A 20,919-nucleotide genomic window follows, 5' to 3' on the forward strand; every position below is an offset into this window, starting at 1 on the left:
CACAGTCCCAGGTTCAATCCCCTACACTACCATGAACCACAGTTGAGCAGTGCTCTGGCAAGAAAAAAAAAGTTGTAAATATGGGCAGGGGTAGATAGCATAATGGTTATGCAAAGAGACTTTCATACCTGAGGCCCCAAAGTCCCAGGTTCAATCCCCTGCACTACCATAAGCCAGAGCTGAGCAATGCTCTGGTAAATTAAAAAAAAAAAAAAAAGTGAAGTCAGTCAGAGTAAGACAAACACTGTATGATGCCACCTCTATGAATACAAAAACGTTGCACTCATAGGAACAGAGAAGAGTGATGACCAGGGGCTGAGGTGATATTGGTCAAGGAGTACAAACTTCTGGTTCTGAGCAAGCTTTAAGAATCCAATATAAAGAGACTCTCATGCCTAAGGCTCCATAGTCCCAGGTTCAATCCCCCATACCACCATAAACTAGATCTGAGTAGTGCTCTGGTTAAAAAAAAAATCCAATATATAGAATGCTAACTCCAGATAACTTAATTTTATTACATACTTGAGAGTTGCTGAGAAAGTACACCTTATTTACATATTCTCATTTGAAAATAACTCCTGATTACTGTTATCTAGAGATAAAATGGTTCTACCTCTTCCAAAGAAATCTTACCAAGATGCACAGAGGGAAGGCAACAGTAAGTAATGACAGTGAGGCAGAAGAATCTTACCTTGAATTTTCTTGAAAACTCTGGAATTCATAAACTTCAGAAATCTGTCTGCATAGAAGCTTGGCCTATGAACTGAAACCGTGTCCTGGAAAGACAAATCAAGCATGGCAGGTTTACTACTCAGGCACTTCATTTGAAGCAAGGAGAGAGGAGGGGAAACTGGCTCTGTCAGTCACTCTCCTCAAGCAGAAGGTGATGGCAGAGAGAGAGAGAGACAGACAGACAGACAGGAAAGAGGAAGGCCCTGTATCCTGCAGGCTCAGGGGAGAAGGCACGAGGACTCCATCTGAGCAGAAATCCCAGATGCTCAGATGAAATAAAGCATGAAGAGGCCAAGTGCGTACGTGGAAGAGAATACAGCATAAGACTGTGCTTTATGTAGTGAAACAGCTGACCTTCCCTCTATCTGTATAAGTAACCAGGGCCTCTGCATTATCTGAAATGAAGGGTAACATTTTCAGTCATGAACAAAAATTGGTGACATCCTAAGGTAAAGCAATCTCAATGTGAGAGTGATATCTAGCTCTCCCGTCTCCTGTCCTCCCATCACCCCCAAGTAGATTTGGCTTCATCTCCAAGCAGTAATGTGTGTAGACTGGTAAGATTCCTGGGAGACAAGATCCCCTTTATGCTGAATGATCTACCAATTAGTTAGAGTTGAACTGAATTATGCTGTGAATTAAGTTTCAGAGGTCTTTAGCACTGAAGGGGCATTTTATTACAAATCCAGGAATGGAGATGGAGAGTTAATTTTGTTTGATCAGAGTTCCTTTCTCAAATTATTTACCTATGAAGGAGAGGGGGAGGGGGAGAGGGAGAGGGAGAGGGAGAAAGAGAGAGAGAGAGGAGAGAGAGAGAGAACACACCAGAGCACTCTGGCACATATAACACTTGGGGCTGAACTCTACACATCTCTAAGCCCAGCAGTCTGCCTGCTCTGCTGCACCCCCAGCTCCCAAGCAATCATTTACTATCAATGACACTGATTTCTAAAAATAGTAAAATGGCTACTTCAGTGCTCCATTTTGATTCTAGGATTGTGGAGTCTGATAGGAAGGAAAGCATCTAAAAATGTCAAGTATCGATACTATGTTGAGTCTTCAGCAGACTGAAGTTGTTTGGATGAACAAACACATATTGGACCAGAGGTCTTGAGACCTGGCTTTGGAGTTAGTTCTGGTTGTAAAAAGTTGTGTGATTTTGGAAAAAGTGTCTCCATGTCTGCAGTGCTGGAAGTTGTCTCTCCCTCCCTCTCTCCTCTCAATTACTCTCTGCCCTTTGTAATAAAAAATAAATATCATTCGGGAAGGACAGAAACAGGCTGGGGGTATGGACTGATCTTCCAATGCCCATATCCTGCAGAGAAGCAATTACAGAAACCAGACCTTCCACCTTCGACATACCATAAAGAATTTTGGCCTAGCCTGCAATGTTCCTCAGATGTGACCATGAGCTGTAAGCTCAGACCAATAGGGACCAATAGGTTACAGAGGCTCTGGCGCTAAATATAAATATGCATTTACTTATGGGCCCTGAAGCAGGTGGATGGAGGTAAATAGTTAATTTTAGCCACAGAATTTTTTTTTTTATACGAATGGGAACTACTCCCTGCCCTAATCCAACTTTCTAGCCCTTCTTCTTTACTCTGACACCATTCTCTCAGACAATAGTCTCATCCAACCTCAGGCTGGCTACCAAACTCAAGCAAAACTACTCTAGTTGTATGCCCTCAGGAACACGCCTAAAATGGTTCTCCTAGCTTTCTTCTAAAATCCCTAATCTCATTTGCTCTGATCCTACTTTCTGGTTCCTGTTTGTTGTTAAAATTTGTAGGCTCTGGCCGGGCTGGCTTGCTTCACTGTCGGGTAACAGAGACGCGGAGACAACGGCTGGGCAGGGCAGCTGTATTTCTTTATTCAGGAACAACGATTCACAAACTAAGACAAACTAATCACCAAACAGAACTCGGCTGTCTCTTTGCGGCGGCGCAAGCACTCTTTCTTTTTCTCTCAAACTCAGGAACCCTCTCTCAGGGTTCCTTGGGGCGGGGCCAAGCAGGCCCGCAAAATTAATTGGACTGATCCAATTCTCTTGGTTTGGGGAGGGCTAGAACAAACCAATGTAACGCATACGACACCTGTTCATTAATCATCTTGTCTCAAGGTGGTCATGCCACCTTCCAGACACCAAGCTACAGATGCTACCATGACTCCACCCAGCCTTCTCTGGGCAGACGACCTCACCAATGTATCCTGGACCCTCGAAATATCCAGAGCTCTGGTCCATTAGGGAAAGATAGAAACAGGCTGGGGGTATGGATTGATCTGTCAATGTCCGTGCTCAGCGGACAAGCAGCTATAGAAGCCAGAACTCCTACCTTCTGCTCCCCATAAACAACCTTGATCCATATTCCCAGCGGGGGAGAAGTGACAGGATGAAGATAAGAGGACTCTGCACTCCAGCTCCATCAGCACCCAGAGAGAGAAGGAAATGGAAAGGGACATATGGAGGTAGCTATGATGCTATGAGTGGCTTAGAGGGACATATAAAGATAGTTATGATATTGTGAGTTACTTACCCCATCATAAACAAGAGCTTTCCAGGAGTGCTCTAATTTCTTCATTAACCTAAAGGCAGACAGAAGAGAGAAAAATGGGGATGGGACATCACTCGAGTTGGGTGAATGGTCCCAAGGGTTTGTTCACTCATGACGAAGCAAACGGTGCTCCCCCTCGGCCCTTACCTGTAGGACTGCAGGATGTCAATGATTCCCATGAACAGCAAGAGCTTCTCACCCTTGTGGCTTTTTGCTGGGATGCCTCCCATTCTGTGAACCAAGCAAACAGAAAATATACTAGAGTGTATGGATGGAAAGTTAAAGACCCTACCTTTCTTTTAAAATATACTTGACTTAGTTAAAATAACTACAGCTTTGCTCAGCTCTGGTTTATACTGGTTCCAGGGACTGAACCAGGGACCTTCAAGCCTCAGGTATGAATGTCTTTGCTTAGCCATTATGCTGTTTCCCTGTCTGTTAAAGATTATTGCTAATAAATATTAGACTATAGTTAAAAAGAACTCCTTTTTCAGCCACCAGGTTCCAGATGCTACCATGATGTCAACCAGACTTCCCTGGGCAGATGACCCCACCAAAGTGTCCTGGTGTCCTGCTTCCCCAGACCTCTGCCCCACTGGGGAAAGAGAGAGACAGGCTAGGAGTATGGATCTACCTGTCAACGCCCATGTTCAGCGAGGAAGCAATTCCAGAAGCCAGACCTTCTGCATCCCATAATAACCCTGAGTCCATATTCCCAGAGGGATACAGAATAAGAAAGCTATCAGGGGAGGGGATGGGATATGGAGTTCTGGTGGTGGGAATTGTGTGGAGTTGTACCCCTCTTATCCTATGATCTTGTTAGTGTTTCCATTTTATAAATAAAAATAAAAAAAATAAAAAAAGGACCATTGTGAGGCTGGGCAGTGGTTCACCCAATTGTATACATGTTATCATGTGCTAGAACTTGGGTTCAAGCCTACAGTCCTCACCCACAGGGGGAAGCTTCATGAGTGGTGGAGCAGTACTGTGGGTTTCTCTTTCTGTCTCTTCCCCTATTCCTATTGTTTTCTCTCTAGCCTATCAAAAAATAAATGAAAGAGTAGGGAGGGAGGAAAGGATAATTATTGGGATTTTTCCCATCATTACTCTGCTTTTACTTCTCTCTCTCTGGCTTTTATTAAAGTTTTCCTGTGAATATAGAGTGAAATGTTCCCCACAAATAGAATAGTACTATAGTTAATAATTCTGAGGAACTGGATGGGAAGAACCTAATTACAAAGTCATCCTACTTTAAAACCATAAGCAAAACATTTAAAACGTGTGTGTGTGTGTAAAATAAACACCTCAAGGCCTCAGAGATAGCTCACTGGGTAGAGTGTACTCATTACTATGCTCAGGGCCCAGATGTGAGCCCCAGCACCACATGGGAAGTGCAACAGTAGTGAGGGACACTCCAGTGCTTTGGCATCTCTCCCTTTCTGTCTCTCTAGCTAAATTTTCTAAATGGAAGTTTTTTTTTTTTTTTTTTTTCCCTCTCACTGGGTTTATTTCTGGGGCTCAGTGCCTGCACTACAAATCCATAGCTCCTGACAGCCATTATTTTTTCTTTTTTGCCTCCAGTGCTATCACTGGGCCTTAGTGCCTGAACTATGAATCCCGTGGCCATTTTTTTTTTCAAGAAGATAGAGAGAAATTGAGAGGGGAGGGGAAGATAGAGTTGGGGAGATAGAGAGACACCTGCAGACCTGCAAGTGGAGAGCTGGGGTCTCAAACTGGGATCTTCAAGCAGGTCCTGTGCTTCATACTATGTGTACTTAACCTATTGTGCCACTGCCCAGCCCCCTCTTTTTTCTTTATTTGATAGGACAGAGAGAAATTGAGGGTGAAGGAGGAGGAAGAAGAGGAGGAAGAAAAGGAGGTGAAGGAGAGGGAGAGGGAAAGAGGGAGGGAAAGACAGAGAGACCTAAAGTACTTACTTCACCACTTATCAAGCTTCCCCCTGCAGGTGGGGAACCAGGCCTTGTGCATGGTAAAGTGTGTGCTTAACCAATGCACCGCCACCTGGGCCCCTATTGACTATGTTTTTTAATTATCTCGGTGATTAACAATCTCACTGATTACAGTGCTTACAGGAATGCATCAACACATATGATAACACTACAATATTGGTGGGAATGCACAGACCCCCACTTGAAAATACATTCACTGTGCTTTTATTTATTTATTTTTATTTTCTTCCCTTTTGTTGCCCTTGTTTACGTTGTCGTTATTATTGTTGTCATTGCTGTCATTGTTGTTGGATAAGACAGAGAGAAATTGAGAGAGGAGGGGAAGACAGAGAGGGGGAGAGAAAGACAGACACCTGCAAACCTGCTTCACCACCTGTGAAGCGACTCCCCTGCAGGTGGGGAGCTGGGGCCTCGAATTGGGATCCTTACGCAGGTCCTTGAACTTTGCACCATGTGCGCTTAGCCCACTGTGCCACCACCCGTCTCCCACTATTTTTTTTAAGTAAAATACAGAATGCCTACCTTGTCTGCAAAAACAGCCACTACTAACTTTTGGTAAGCCTTTGCTGTGCATATGTGCTCATAAATAAGTGTGCATTTAGTATCCCATCAAGAAGGGCTATTTAGCTCATTGTGGCTTCTTCTTTTTTTTTTCTGTCACTCCCCCCATTTTTTTTTTTTTTATAGTGGTGACATCCAGGGAGAGAGTGATGGAGAGATAACTGTAGCATGGCTTTACTACTTGTGAAGCTTCCCCCACCGCACCCTCCCACCCCCGACCGGCAAGTGTGCACCATGGACTTGAACCCAGGTCCTTATGCAGGGTAATATGTGTACTCTACTGGGTGAGTCACCACCTGGCTACCTTAACAGACCCCCCACACACACACACACAAAGATTATTGCTGGGGCTGTGCTATGAGATACTTGTGCTTACATGTGGAATATAGACAACTAAAGCAAGTGAACTTGCAAGAAAAAGGATAATCAAACTATCTCCTGGACTCTGCAAGAATTATGAGGGGGGCAGAACTTTGGTAGACAGTGTGCTGACTTATAATCACCAGGTGTGGATTTGAAATCACATTGCTGAACAATTGGTAACAGCACTGTCAAATCCCATATAAATAAGCACTGGAGTTTCCTGTCCATGTGATACCACGGTATCAAAGCTCCTTTTAATTTAATTTTAGATTTTGGGTAGAGGAGAGACAGACAGAAGGAGGGAGAGAAGATGGTGGGAGAGAAATGGTGCATGACTCCATTTTTCATGGTGTTTCTGCTGACGCTGTGCGTGGTGCAACCATGTGGAACTGGGGGCTTGAACTCTACCTTTAACATCCATTTTAGTTAGTTAAATTATTTATAGAAGAAATCATTCTATATCATCAGTATGGTGGATACTGATATTGTGGGTATGGAGATGCTACATGGAATATCCCTGTGGTTCTGTGATCAAGCCACTATTATTCCTAGAAGACAGGCATTAATGCAACTTTTTTTTTCTTCTTTTTTTGCAGAGCTGCATGATTTCACCACTCTGGGCCACTTTTTCATTCAGAGAAAGAGACACAGGGAGATGAATAGAGAAAGGAAGAAACACCACAGCACTAGAGCTTTCTGGTATCGCAGCACCTCCCATGTGGTTCTGGGGCTCAAACCCGGGCCCTCTGCATGGCAAAGGAAACACACTACCTAGTGAGTGATCTGACTGAGCCAGCAAGCCTTTATGGCCAAGGAAAACAATTTCTTTACTTTCATTTTCTTCCTTAGTTAGTATACACATATGGTACAGTCAACTATCTCAATACTCGATTCCAATAAATAATGGTCATGATTTGTTTTGTTATTCAATATGCACTTTATACCTGTATACTACTTTTGTAGCTGCCACTACATCTGAATGACACAAGAGATCCCATTTGGCAAGGTACGTGGACTAGAACAACAACCCCCTCTTGTGTAGATAAAAAATTCTGAACTATGACATAATCTCAACAGATAAGAACATAATGCCTACTGCCGTGTTTGCTCAAATGGAAAATCTCATCCCCTCATTGTGGCAGATGTTTTGAAAACAGAATAAATGGGGCAAAGACATTTTTCACCCACTGTTAAAATATGGAGCCATTTGAAAAAAGAGACCATGTGACTGTGCTAAGATACTGAAAAGGATTCAGCAATATGTTAAGAAGACTGTATAATAAACCTAGATAGGATAGGGATTTTATATGATGGTCAAGTGGGATTTAACCAAGGAATGCAAGGATGGTTTAATATATAAGACTGAGAGAATGATAATGATGGGATGAACTGCCACTTATAGGTAAAAAGAAAAAAAATGAGGCTGCTTAATTCATTTTAGCTTCAGGTAGAGCTACCAAGAAGGGGAAATGGCTGTGTTTCATTACCCAATGATGTCTTTTTTTTTTTTTTTTTTTTAATTAGAGCACTGCTCAGTTCTGGTTTGCGATGGTGCAGGGGGATTGAACTTGGGACTTTGGAACCTCAGGCATGAAACTCTCTTTGCATAACCATTATGCTATGTACCTCCACTCCCATTTTTTTTTTTTTTCCTTACCAAAGCACTGCTTACCTCTGATGTAAATGATGCAGTTTTGATGCCATGATCAACAGGTTATGTGGGTAGGTAACTTTACTTACGTGTCTGGGTTCTCTGTGATGAGCCCATCCCCAGATTTCCCTGGACCCTGGATGGATTCCATGGCGGTTGAGTAGAGGACCTTCTGCATCCCAGGCCTCTTAGCATCAGGCACATTTTGCGAAGTATCTTCTTCTTTCTCTTTGAGGGAATGATCCAAGATATGGATTCCAAGCAAGAGGCTATAGTCCATGATCTTGAAGCTCTCTAATACCTAAGGAAGTGAAAGATCCAGATGGCCAGTTAATTCAAATGACCAGTAAGTCTCCTTTTCACAGAAGCAGAGAACTTGGACCAATAGCTCCTGTGTCCCTCCAGGCAGTGACTGATAGAGAAAATAAAAATAAAAGCAAGTGAGGTTATTAAAAGGTTATGTATATGTGGTAAGGATAATCACAATTATCTCCAAGATAAGATATTCATTCAAGTATAAAGCAGCAAAGAGTTAAGAATCCTTTTTAATGACGGATTTCTTTATGAATGAGAGTGAAAGAATGAGAAGCCGAACGTCACTCCAGTACATCTGATGCAAAGGATTGGACTTGGGAACCTTATATGCAAGACCAGCTATACAACCTTCCAGGCAGAAGCAATCTTTTATTATTAGTGATTTAATAATGCTTTATAAGGTCATAACATTATCAAGGTATAGTTCCACCCCCAACCCCACAGTTCTGTGCCTGAGGAGCAATCTTTTCTGAACCATCTATGGATGTTGTACTAGCATTTATTGAACATGTTGCTTGTGCCAGGTGCTAAATGATTCACTTGTGTTCCATCCTTGCAACTCTGTGAGTTAGTTCCTAGCATGTTGTCTATCTTACAGTTAAAAAAAAAAATCTGAGAGACACAGAGAGGAAAATGCACTCACAAGCAACACAGTTTATAAATAACTGCAGGTTCTCTGAGCCCAGGCAGGGACTCCTGCATCAACAGTCTTTAGCACTAGGGTAGAGAAATGGACAATCAATAGTCTCTTCCAGCTTATACCCTCCTCGGCATGAAGAGTCCGTAGGAATTCTTGTGTGATCTGAAATCTGCTTTCAAAATGTTAATTATGAAGAAGTCCAACAGTCTCCTTTTCTAAGTGTATCTTTCAAAGTCGCCATTCAGTTCCCCGTGTGGCAAGTCTGATTTTAAAACAGGGCTCAATGTTTGTTTATCCACTTGGCCCACGGTAGGGAAAAAAGGAAGTAAGAGTCTCTGGGTACCAGTCAGACACAGGAGGAAGTGATGCTCAGAGAGGAGAATGGCAGGAGACAAGGCAGAGGGCAGAGGCTCTCACAAAGGTGTCTGCATGGAGGAGGGATTTTGACACCCAAGACTCTTCATTAAGAAAGACTGCATGGAAACTATGTTTTCCCCTGCAATAAAGTTTTATTTTCCTTAGTCTGTATGACAATTTTCAATAACAGATTTTTAAATGCTTGGCATTTCTCCCATGAAATAGCTTAGAAATAGGCTGGGAGTTTGGATCTACCTGCCAACACCCATGTTCAGCAGAGATACAATTACAGAAGCCAGACCTTCCACCTTCTGCAGCTCAGATTTATCCTTGGTCAATGCTCCCAGAGAGATAAAGAATAGTAAAGCCTCCAGTGGAGGGGATGGGTCACAGTGGAGGGGATGGGTCACAGAACTTTATTATAAATAAATTTAATAAATAAATAAATAAATAAATAAGGAAGTTAAAACCAGCTGGAAAGTCAGATAATTCCACCCAGCAAGACAGCAGCATAATCTGACTCTCTATATGAGTGAGAAAATGCCTTTCAGGCCCAGAGTCTAAGGATACTGCTTAACCAGGGATATACTCATTCAGAATTTCTGATATGCTTTATTCTCTTTCTGCCCAATTGCTTTTTGATCAGACATTTATGATATTTTAAAGAGAGGAGAGATTCTGGTCTGAAAATTCAGAGACCTGTAGCTGTCATTATATGGATAGATGCCAGATGACAAAAGGCTTTGTGAACTACAGGGACTATGGCTTTTGAAAAGTCTAATTATCCTTGGGTGTTTATGTATTTGTAGCACTAGTAAGGAAGACAAAAAGTAGACTAAAACCCAGTATCAATTATTGCAGAGTGTATACACTTCATTTTCCTTCAAGATTTTTATTCATTCATTTATTTATTTATTTCATTTTGTTGCCCTTGTTGTAGTTATTATTGTTGCTGTTATTGATGTTGTCATTGTTGGATGTGACAGAGAGAAATGGAGAGAGAAGGGGAAGACAGAGAGGGGGAAAGAAAGACAGTCACCTGCAGACCTGCTTCACCACTTGTGAAGCAACTCTCCTGCAGGTGGGGAGCCAGGGGCTTGAACCGGGATCCTTACACCGGTCCTTGTGCTTTGTGCCACCTGTGCTTAACCTGCTGTGCTACTGTCTGACTCCAAAGATTTCTTTTTTAACCATTATTTATTTATTTATTTATGAGAGAACCAGAGCTTCACTCAGGTTTTTTTAAATAATTGTGGTTATTATTATTGTTGTTGTTGTTACTGATGTCATTGTTGCTGGATAGGACAGAGAGAAATGGAGAGAAGAGGGTAAGACAGAGAGGGGGAGAGAAAGATAGACACCTGCCAACCTTGTGAAGCAACCCCCCTGCAGGTGGGGAGCCAGGGGCTCGAACCAGGATTCTGTGGCAAGTCCTTGTGCTTTGCATCATCTGTGCTTAAGCCACTGCACTACTGCCTGACCCCTGCACTTAGGTTTGAACTATGGGTTTCATGCTCTTATGTCCAACTTCTTTTTTTTTAATGAGGAGATGGAGGGAGGGAGGGAGAGAAGGAGAGGAGGGAGGGAGGGAGAGAAGGAGAGGAGGGAGGGAAGGAGAGGAGGGAGGGAAGGAGAGAGGGAGAGAGCGAGAGAGCCAAGACCAGAACACTGCTCAGCTCTGGCTGAGAGAATGGCTTACATTGACAAACCAGAAAATGACAGGTGTTGGAGAGGTTGTGGAGAAAAGGGGACTCTGCTCTTCTGCTGGTGAGAATGCAAACTGGTGCAGCCCTTTTGGAAGATTGTAGAGAATCCTTAAACAAACAAACAAAAAAATGGAATTACCTTATGACCCAGCAGTACCACTCTTAGGCATTTACCCAGTGGACACTCAAACAGTAATTCGAAGGGACATATGTACCCCTATGTTCATAGCTGCATTATTTATAATAGCCAAAGAGTGGAAGCAGCCTAAATGCCCATCATCAGATGACTAGTTAAAGAAGTTATGGGAGGCAGCTGGGTGGTGGTACAACCGATTAGTATTGCTGGCACCAGGCCCCAGCAATAATCCTAGAGGCAAAAGAAGTTGTTATTGGATACATATTCCATGCAACACTATACTCAGCAATCAAAAAAGATGATATAGTGTCCTCTGGACAAAAGGGAGGAAACTGGAGGTGATGATGCTTAGCAAAATAAGTAAAGAGATGAAAGACAACTACCAGGTGCTCTCAGATGGTTTCACTCCTATGTGGAATCTAGAGAAATAATACCCAAAAACTGGTGGGGGAAAACTAGAAGCAAGCAAACTGTTTCTAAGACTTGTGAGAACTATGGTGGTTATGTTTGGGAGATGGGAGGGTAGGGACACAGAACTCTGGTGGGGTGTGGTGTGGGACTGACTATACATTATAATCTTATAATCTTGTAACCTACTATTAATCACAAATAATAATAAGTAAAGATAGAAGGGCTACAATCATACAGAGTTACTGTGAAGATAGGGCTCCTCTACATTAAACTGACACCCAGGGGGTATAGCTTTTTGATTGCTGTTGTCCTTTTTTTTTTTTTTTTTTCCTACCACACTGGAGGAAGCTTCAGTACTGTGGTGCCTTGCCCCCTCTCGCCTTCTCTCTTTTTAAATTTTATTAGTGATATAATATTGATTTACAAGAAATAAGAATAGAAAGGAAAACACTAAGCAGAACGTGGACTGGAATTGGTGTATTGCACCAAAGTAAAAGACTCTGGGGTGGGTGGGTGGGTTGGGCTCAGTCCCTGGAACATGAAGGCAGAGGAGGACCTAGTGGGGGTTGAACTGTTATGTGGAAAACTGGGAAATGCTACGCACTTACAAGTTATTGTGTTTTACTGTCGACTGTAAACCATTAATCCCCCAATAAAGAAATAAAAAAAAAACTTGAAGAATCATTTTTTAAAAATAGGGGAAAGATGGCCTCCAGGAGCAGTGGATTCTTAGTGCAGGCACCAAGCCCCAGTGATAACCCTAGAGGCAAAAAAAAAAAAAAAAATTACATGTCAACAGGGGTATAATTCCATACCATTCCCACCTCTGGAGTTCTAAATCCCCAATTACTCCACTGCAAGCCACCACAGTTCTCCCAAGGTTGCAGACACGAGTTAACTATCATCTTTACAACTGTCTACATTTGCACATAATTGGCCCCTTTCTTTCCCATAAAAAAATGCCCAGTCCTCTCTTCCCCTCTACGTGACTTATGACCCTATTACTACATCCAAAAGTCCCTCCCTTTCTCCTCCTCCTCTCTCTCTCTCTCCTGTCTCTATCTGAAAAAAAAATTGACCCAAAACAGCAAAGGCCCAGAAACAACAGCAGCAAAAAAGAAACTGGCTTTGACTCATGATTGCAATGCCTGGGAACAATTTCCAGTACTAAGAATATTTAGTATGGTTATAAGTTCTGTGTTGTCAGAAAAATAAAGATAAAAATCTCCAGTATTTTCAAACTTACCCACACGAGGGGTATTTATAAACTCTGTGTCAAGGGCAAAAACAAACAAAAACAAAACAAAAAACCCTCAAGATGTTATTTACAGGCACCCTTTTCATTTACCGTCAAGCAGGCACACGGCTAAATGGCAGATAAAGACAAGCTTGTTGTGCTATGAACGAGGCTGAACTGGGAGTCTGTTGCCAGAATATCAGCTTCTGCTTTAGAGAGTCTTTGCCAGGAGACTGCGTCACAGATTGGGTCAATGACAAAAATTCCTTTGCTATCCAACTCTGGGTGGTGCTCACATTCAGAAAGTGTCCCACATTCTGACACATAACCCACAGCCTCCAAGCACAGTGGTTCTGTCCTCTGCTCTTTTCCTGTTTGTAAGGTATGCAGTTAGGCAGGCATATGACTGAGAATGGATAATACTCAAATGAGTCCAAAAAGACTTGAAAAACAGCTATTATTGTAACAGTGGTAGGGGAGTTGAGCAGTAGGGTACCTGATTAAGCACACACATTACCGTGTACAAGGACCCGGGTTCAAGCCCCTGATCCCCAACTCCAGGTGGGGAAGCTACATGAGTAATGAAACGCTATGTTCTCTTTCCCTCCCTCTCAATTTCTCTATCCAAAATAAATAAATGAAAATACTAGAAAAAACATAAAACAGGTGGGTGAGAAGACAGTATAATGGTTATGCAAAAAGACTTCATGTCTGAGGTTTCAAAGCCCCAAGTTCAATCCTCCATATCACCATAAGCCAGAGCTGAACAGTTTTCTGGTAAGCAATATAATAAAATAAATAAATCTTTTCAAAATAACTGGTACCCTATGTAGGAAGGTATTAAGAGTGGCAAGGGCAATGCAGCCCAAGTAATCTAGAATCAATGTCTGTGTGAAAGGGGGAAAGATAGTGGGTGACTCAAGGGGGCGGGGAGAGATGCTGTATTAACTGGGTCTTGAGCAAGGTCAAGTTCTTCCTTCTTTCTTTCTTCCTTTCTGTCTCTCTCTCTCTCTCTCTCTCTTTCTTTCTTTCTTTCTTTCTTTTAGCAAGAGACCAATGCCACCATCCCATCGACCTCCGTTTTGGTATTGTTCTCTTTATTTTTGAGGGAGGGAGGAGGTTGCTAGGCCTCCATGAAGGGTGGGCAAAGAAACCCTCCTGCACTGCTGGTGGGAATGTCATTTGCCCCAACCCCTGTGGAGAGCAGTCAGGAGAACTCTCAGAAGGCTAGAAGTGGACTTTCCCTATGAGTGTAATTCCTCTCCAGGAGATATTTCCTAAGGAACCAAATACACCCAACCAAAGAAAGTTTGTGTATACTTCTGTTCATAGCAGCACAATTTGTAATAGTCAAAACCTGGAAGCAATCCAGGTGCCTAAGAACTGATGAGTGGCTAAGAAAGTTGTGGTATATACAATGGAATAATACTCAACTTTTAAAAACCATGATTTCCTCCTGGCTCCCCACCTGTAGGAGGTAGCTTTGCAAGCGGTGAAGCAGGTCTGCAGGTGTCTATCTTTCTCTCCTCCTCTCTGTCTTCTGCTCCTCTCTCTATTTTCTCTGTCCTATCCAACAACAACAGCTATGACAACAATAACAACTACAACAAACACAACAACAAGGGCAACAAAATGGGAAAAATAGCCTCCAGGAGCAGTGGATTCGTAGTGCAGGCACCCAGCCCCAGCAATAACCCTGGAGGCAAACAAAACAAAACAAAACAAACAAACAAAAAAACCACAATGTTTTCAGGGGCTGGGTGGTAATGAACCAGGTTAATTATATATAGTGCAAAGAAAGCACAAGGACTGGCACAAGGATCCCGGTTCAAGCCCCTGGCTCCCCAGCTGTAGGGAGGAGGGTCATTTCACAAGTTATGAAGCAAGTCTGCAGGTGTCTATCTTTCTCTCATTCCCTCTATCTCCCCTCCACTCTTGATTTCTCTCTGTCCTATCCAACAACAACAACAACATTAACAGCAACAACAACAACAACAATGGAAAAACTGGCTGCCAGAATAGTGGATTCATAGTGCAAGCACCAAGCCTCGATGATAACCCTGGAAGCAAGCAAGCAAGCAAACAAACAAACAAAAATGGTGATCACCTTCTTCATCTCATCTTGGATGGAGTTTGAAAGAATCACATTAAGTGAGTTAAGTCAGAAAGAGAAGGATGAAGGGGCTGGGTGGTGGTGCACCTGGTTAAATGAACGTTACAGTACATAAGGACCCAGGTTTGAGCCCCCTGTCACCACCTGCAGGGTGAAAGCTTCATGAGTGGTGAAGTAGTGCTGCAGGTGTCTGTCTTTCTCTCTCTTTATCACCCCCTTCCCTCTCAGTTTCTGGCTGTTTCTATTCAATAAAGAAATAAAGATATATATATATTTTTGTAAAGAGAAGGATGAGTTCCTACTCATGACCACAGAATGTGAGCTCAGATCTACAGGGATGCAGAGGTCACATAGGTTCCTAAGCTGAATATGGGCCCCAGACCAGACCAAATTGATAGGGTTTACAGTCAACAATAGATAACTATACACCTTTCCCATATTTGGGAGCTACTCTCTTCCCTGATCCAGCTTTCTGGTCCTTTTTTAGCCATGACATCATCTCCCCAGACAATAACTTGGATCCACCTGCATATCGGATTTCAGGCTCAGGGAAAGAGAAAAATAGTATAGCCACAGGCCCTTTGGAATATAACTAAAATATGCTTACTAGCTATCTACAAAATGGAGACCCCCCCCAACTCTTCATTTCCACTAATTCCAGCCTTTAGGATCATGCTCAATCAACAATTTATTTGGCTTTGTATGTTAATTCTCTTTTCAGCTACCAGGTTCTAGATGCTAGCATGATGCTAGCATGACTTCCCTGGAAAGACAACCCCACCAATTTGTCCTGGAGCTCTGATCCCCCAGAACCCTGCCTCACTAGGGAAAGAGAGAGACAGGCTGGGAGTATGGATCTACCTGTGAATGCCCATGTTCATCGGGGAAGCAATTCCAGAAGCCAGACCTTCCACCTTCTGCATCCCATAATGACCCTTGGTCCATACTCCCAGAGGGTTAAAGAATAGGAAAGCTATCAAGGGAGGGGAGGGGATAGGGAGTTCTGGTGGTGAGAATTGTGTGGAGTTGTACCCCTCTTATCCTATGGTCTTGTCAGTATTTCCTTTTTATAAATAGAGAGAGAGAGAGAGGGAGAAGAATATGGGATGATCTCACTTAGAAGCTGAAAAATGAGAGAAAAGCAGAAGTTGGACTGGGTTTGGTGTATTGCACCAAAGTAAAAGACTCTGGGGTGGGGGGTGGGGGTTCAGGTCCCAGAACATGATGGCCGAGGAGGACCTAGAGGGGGGTTGAATTATTATGTGGAAAACACATGCACAAACTACTGCATCTTACTGTTGACTGTAAACCATTAAAGTGTCTTGGAGATTTCTTGCAAAGGGACATTCCTGGATACACTGGTCTAGGGAAGAATGAACCCAAGACTTTGGTAGTCCTTCTAAAGTAGGCCCTTTGGGAGCAGGGTTCCAGAAATACTTGGCACATTCAAGTCTAGTCAACACTGAAGGCAGCTTTTTAAATTTAATTTAATTTCCTCAATAAAGCTCAGGGTGTTCCTTGTTAATAGAGAGGAAAAAAAAAAACAGGTTGTGACATGCCACAGAATTTTGACTGGTAAAGCAGAACTGAAATAAAGATCCAAGCTTTTTGCCTACTCATAGCAATCCCGTGCATTTCAGTGTGTCTAATGCTGGGATTCAGAATTCTGGGCTATGCTGAATTAACTTTTACTGGGGCCTTTACACTAAAAAATCTTGAAGGATGGAGTCAGGTGGTAGCACGCATGGTTGAGTACTCAGGTTACTATGCGCAAGAACCCTCTGATTCAAGCCTCTGATCCCGACCTGTGGATGTAAACTTCATGAGTGGTGACGCAGTGCTGCAGGTTTGTCTCTCTCTGTCTACCTCCCCGTCCCCTCTCAATATGTATCTGTCTTATCAAATAAATAAATAAAGAGAAAGTCTAAGTTAAAATTTTTCAAAAAGGCAACAACAACAAAAAGAAAACCTTGCAGGAATAGAAATATCCCTTACAGCCAGCCATTAGACATAGCCATCTAAGTGAAATAGCTCACTTGGACGTAGTTCCCTGCTTTGCCATGTGTATAACCTAGGTTCAAGCCTGGCGCCTACTAGATTGAAGGCAGCTTTGGTCTTGTGGTGTGTCTCTGTCTCTGTCTGCCTCTTTGTCTTAAAAAATTAACAACCTATCATTTAAAAGTATAATAAGGGAGTCGGGTGGTAGTGCAGTGGGTTAAGCGCATATGGTGCAAAGTGCAAGGACCGGCATAAAGATCCCGGTTTGAGCTCCTGGCTCCCCGCAGTGAAGCAGGTCTGCAGGTGTCTATCTTTCTCTCCCCCTCTCTGTCTTCCCCTCCTCTCTCCATTTTTCTCTGTCTTATCCAACGACAACAACAATAACTACAACAATAAAATAAGGGCAACAAAAGGGAATAAATATTTTAAAAAGTATCATAATAAACATGTATTTATTTATTTTGTCTGAATCCATATTGGCATATTTTTTCCTTTTAAAATATTTTATTTATAATTTTAATGAGAAATAAAAGACAAAATTTCTGCATAACCATTATGCAATCTCTGCAGCCCATTATCTTTTTCCTTTACATATGGTTTGTTTCTATAATGAAGAAATCTGAAATTATCTCCGAAACACATTTAAAAATTACTCAATAGAACTGCCAGATCCCTTGGATGATCAGTCTCCTCAATGGCTCCATCATGAATGGTCTGCTTCATGCAGATTCACTTCAAGCTCGGGGGCAGGTTGGCTGCTAGGTGAGACTCGAAAGCCACTTCCCACATCTGATGTTCTGGTGTATGAGGCAGGACTCCCAGATCTTTACCACCACTGGCTACAGCCCACACCACTGGAGGAAGGGTACTCTCACCACCCCAGCACTTCATTCCAATGGAAAGAGAGTGGGAAGAAGAAAGAATCCATCCATGACTCATGAGTCTTTCAACTTAAAGGTTAAATTCCAGACTTTTTAGAGTCACATTCTGTGTCCTATTCACTTGTCCCTCTCTTCTTCCTCCAGCTCATCACAGAGTTTTTGCAGAACAAGAACACGCAATTCTTTACAGAATGACATAACTAATTGATAGGAAGTTGAGGCAAGGTTTGACAACTGAGGTCTCTGTGATGATCTCAAGTGAGAGAAATCAACGTCACCCATGCTCTGAGATCGTAACAGATCTTAGAATATAAAGAATCTTAGGTCTAAGAAGGTCACTGTGGGGTTGAGACACCTACAATTTAAGATTAACAGCAAGTACCTACCTACAGGGTGAGTGTTAAGGAATAATGGAAAGCCTGGGCTGTGAAAGTATGACTAGAATTCTCTGGGGGGGGGGTACTGAAGTATTTCGATGATGTTCACACGTAACGATGCTAACACACAGCACCTTGAGATGAGGAACAGTGGTAGTTACGTTTGTAAGATACTAGGGTATGCCAACCCTCTTTCTTGGGTATTTATTGGGTTGTCAGGAAAGTCATGGCATACTTTTCTAATATTTTCCCATGCAAAAAACCTGTCATGAGACAACCGGAGACCCCTGCTTTTTGGGCTGGCAAAATAGCTCAGTTGGATAGTGCATTGTTTTACCATGTGTGTGAACCAGGCTTGAGCCTGACCCTTGTTCCACTGAAGAAAAAAGCTCTGGTGTCGTGGTCTCTCTTTCACTCTCTGTCTCTACCTAAAACAAACAAGGAAGTAAACAAGCAAACAAACGAACCCTGCTTTAGTTCACAATGGCCATCCATGGGCCTGACTGATCCACAACCAGTCACACCTGCCAACCTCTCTAGCTAGACACATCTTCAAAGCCAGGGTTGCTACAGACATGGAGGTCCCCTGCGGCCATTTCCCCTTCAGGCTATAGCTCTCTCTTCTGGCTTCCTAGGATTCCCAGCAGGGAGGAATCTGCCTATGGGGAGGCTTCCTTCCTTTTGCCCCAGAGCCTCACTCAGATGCATAGCTAGTCCTTCAATGTGACACCTACATTAATCTTTGGACTTATGATCATCTACAAAACCGAAGCCAAATAGGTTCTCTCAACACAAAAGCAGGAAACCCCAACATGCTAGATAAAGCGCCCTTTTATTTCACAAATTCAAAGACTCTAGTGTCCATTAATGTTGTATTGTATTATATATTTACATTACTGTGTGATAAATTACTTAAAGTGAAAGCCACTTCCGCACAGAACCACCACCACGCCTCAGGAAATACTTGACTTTTCTCATCAGTAGGTGATGTTTCTTTTAGAAAGAAAATGAAAGGAAATTTTCTTTTCGGGTACTTAGGATACTCTCAGTCTTCCATCTCCACAGGAAATTTTATGATACCCCATCTTGTTTGATGTGAGGGCTGAAAATGTAGATGGATTTAAGATTTCTTTAAGTCTTGTTTAGCAATTATTTTTACTTGATAGGACAGAGAAACATTGAGAAGAAAAGGGGAGAAAGAGAGGGAGAAAGATACCTGCAGTGCTGCTTCACCACTTGTGAAGTTTCAACCTTGCAGGCTTGAACTTGGACCCTTGCACATAGTGATGTGTACATTTAACAAGGTGCACCACAGCCTGGCCCCTGTGGTTTCTATAGATCATAAGAATCCTCGAAACCTGTTCACTCATGAGTCATAGGCACACACATATCTAGTCCCCAATTTCTCTCTCTACAAGATATGAAAAGCAATCAGCTGCACTGGGAGTGTCCCAGTTCTCATAAGGAAGTTCTGCGTTTCAGCTAATAGGATTTCATGTGCACACATGCTGGTAACAGTTGGCAAGAGTCACTAGGCATGGTCATGCTTTTCATTAAATGTTTAAAATTAAATGTTCTGATTACTAATTTCACTTTTGTGCTCCTCAGTCACTTGGCATGGTTTGCCTCTCTTTTTTCCTTTGAAGCGAGTTGCCACAGTTTCATTAACTCACTGCCCTGTACAAATTAAGTTTTCTACTTTGATAGGAGCCCTTTCTTAGGTCCCACAGCACTGTCTCCAACAGATTCTTGTCAGAGCTAGAAAAGCCTGATATTCCCAGCTCATTCTGTCTGTATTTCTGTATTTCATTCTGTCTGTTACTAAGGTTTCCATCTCAGCCATACACCCCCACCCCAATACATCTACAACTTGCTGAAGGACATCACACTGATGAGAGAACATAGATTTTGGAGTTAGAGAGTAATTTCTGTATTTCTGAAACTTTCTGTAATTTCTGAAATTTTGTGGACCTAGGGAGGCATAACCTCAAGTCGCTCTACTTCTTTGTCTGCTGTGGGACCTACAAAAGGTCTCCTATCGACCAGGTCCCCTGAGATAGAGCATATGTTCACACGTGTCCATAAACCAGGGAAAAATATATACCTGAAAGCAGAAGTACACAAAAGTCTGCAAAGAGTATCCCCCCAACACTTCATCTGCACTATTTCAGCCTTTAGGTACATGACTGTTCAACAATTTGTTTGGTTTTGTATGTTAACTCTCTTTTCAGCCACCAGGTTCCGGATGCCAGCATGATGCCAACCAGACTTCCCTGGACTGCTGACCCGACCAATGTGTCTTGGAGCTCCGCTTCCCCAGAGCCCCACCCTACTAGGGAAAAAGAGAGGCAGACTGGGAGTGTGGATCCACCAGTCAACACCCATATTCAGTGGGGAAGCAATTACAGAAGCCAGACCTTCCACCTTCTGCATCCCACAACGACCCTGGGTCCATACTCCCAGAGGGATAGAGAATGGGAAAGCTATCAGGGGAGGGGATGGGATATGGAGATTGGGTGGTGGGAATTGTGTGGCGTTGTACCCCTCCTATCCTACGGTTTTGTTAATGTCTCCTTTCTTTTTTGTTTTAATATTTATTTTATTTATTCCCTTTTGTTGCCCTTGTTGTTTTATTGTTGTAGTTATTATTGTTGTTGTCGTTGTTGGATAGGACAGAGAGAAATGGAGAGAGGAGGGGAAGACAGAGAGGAGGAGAGAAAGATAGACACCTGTAGACCTGCTTCACCGCCTGTGAAGCGACTCCCCTGCAGGTGGGGAGCCGGGGTTCGAACCAGGATCCTTATGCCGGTCCTTGTGCTTTGCGCCACCTGCGCTTAACCCACTGCGCTACAGCCCGACTCCCATAATGTCTCCTTTCTTAAATAAATAAAAAAAGGGCTCCTATCAAAGTAGAAA

General features: G+C 42.8%; 1 protein-coding gene across 6 annotated transcripts in view; it reads right to left on the reverse strand.

Annotated features, from left to right (window-relative positions):
- The window catches only part of PIP5K1B (phosphatidylinositol-4-phosphate 5-kinase type 1 beta), a 361,155-nt gene that overhangs the window by 100,703 nt on the left and 239,533 nt on the right, over positions 1–20,919 (reverse strand). For all 6 annotated transcript variants that reach the window (XM_016190557.2, XM_060199750.1, XM_060199751.1 and 3 more), the window contains 4 exons: positions 7,922–8,133; positions 3,435–3,518; positions 3,270–3,318; positions 692–776 (listed from right to left, as the gene is read on the reverse strand). In XM_016190557.2, coding sequence (XP_016046043.1) covers positions 692–776; positions 3,270–3,318; positions 3,435–3,518; positions 7,922–8,133 — 430 coding nt within the window. The remainder of the gene's footprint in view (positions 1–691; positions 777–3,269; positions 3,319–3,434; positions 3,519–7,921; positions 8,134–20,919) is intronic.

This window comes from Erinaceus europaeus, chromosome 10 (assembly GCF_950295315.1).
Source record: "Erinaceus europaeus chromosome 10, mEriEur2.1, whole genome shotgun sequence".
NCBI lineage: Eukaryota > Metazoa > Chordata > Mammalia > Eulipotyphla > Erinaceidae > Erinaceus > Erinaceus europaeus.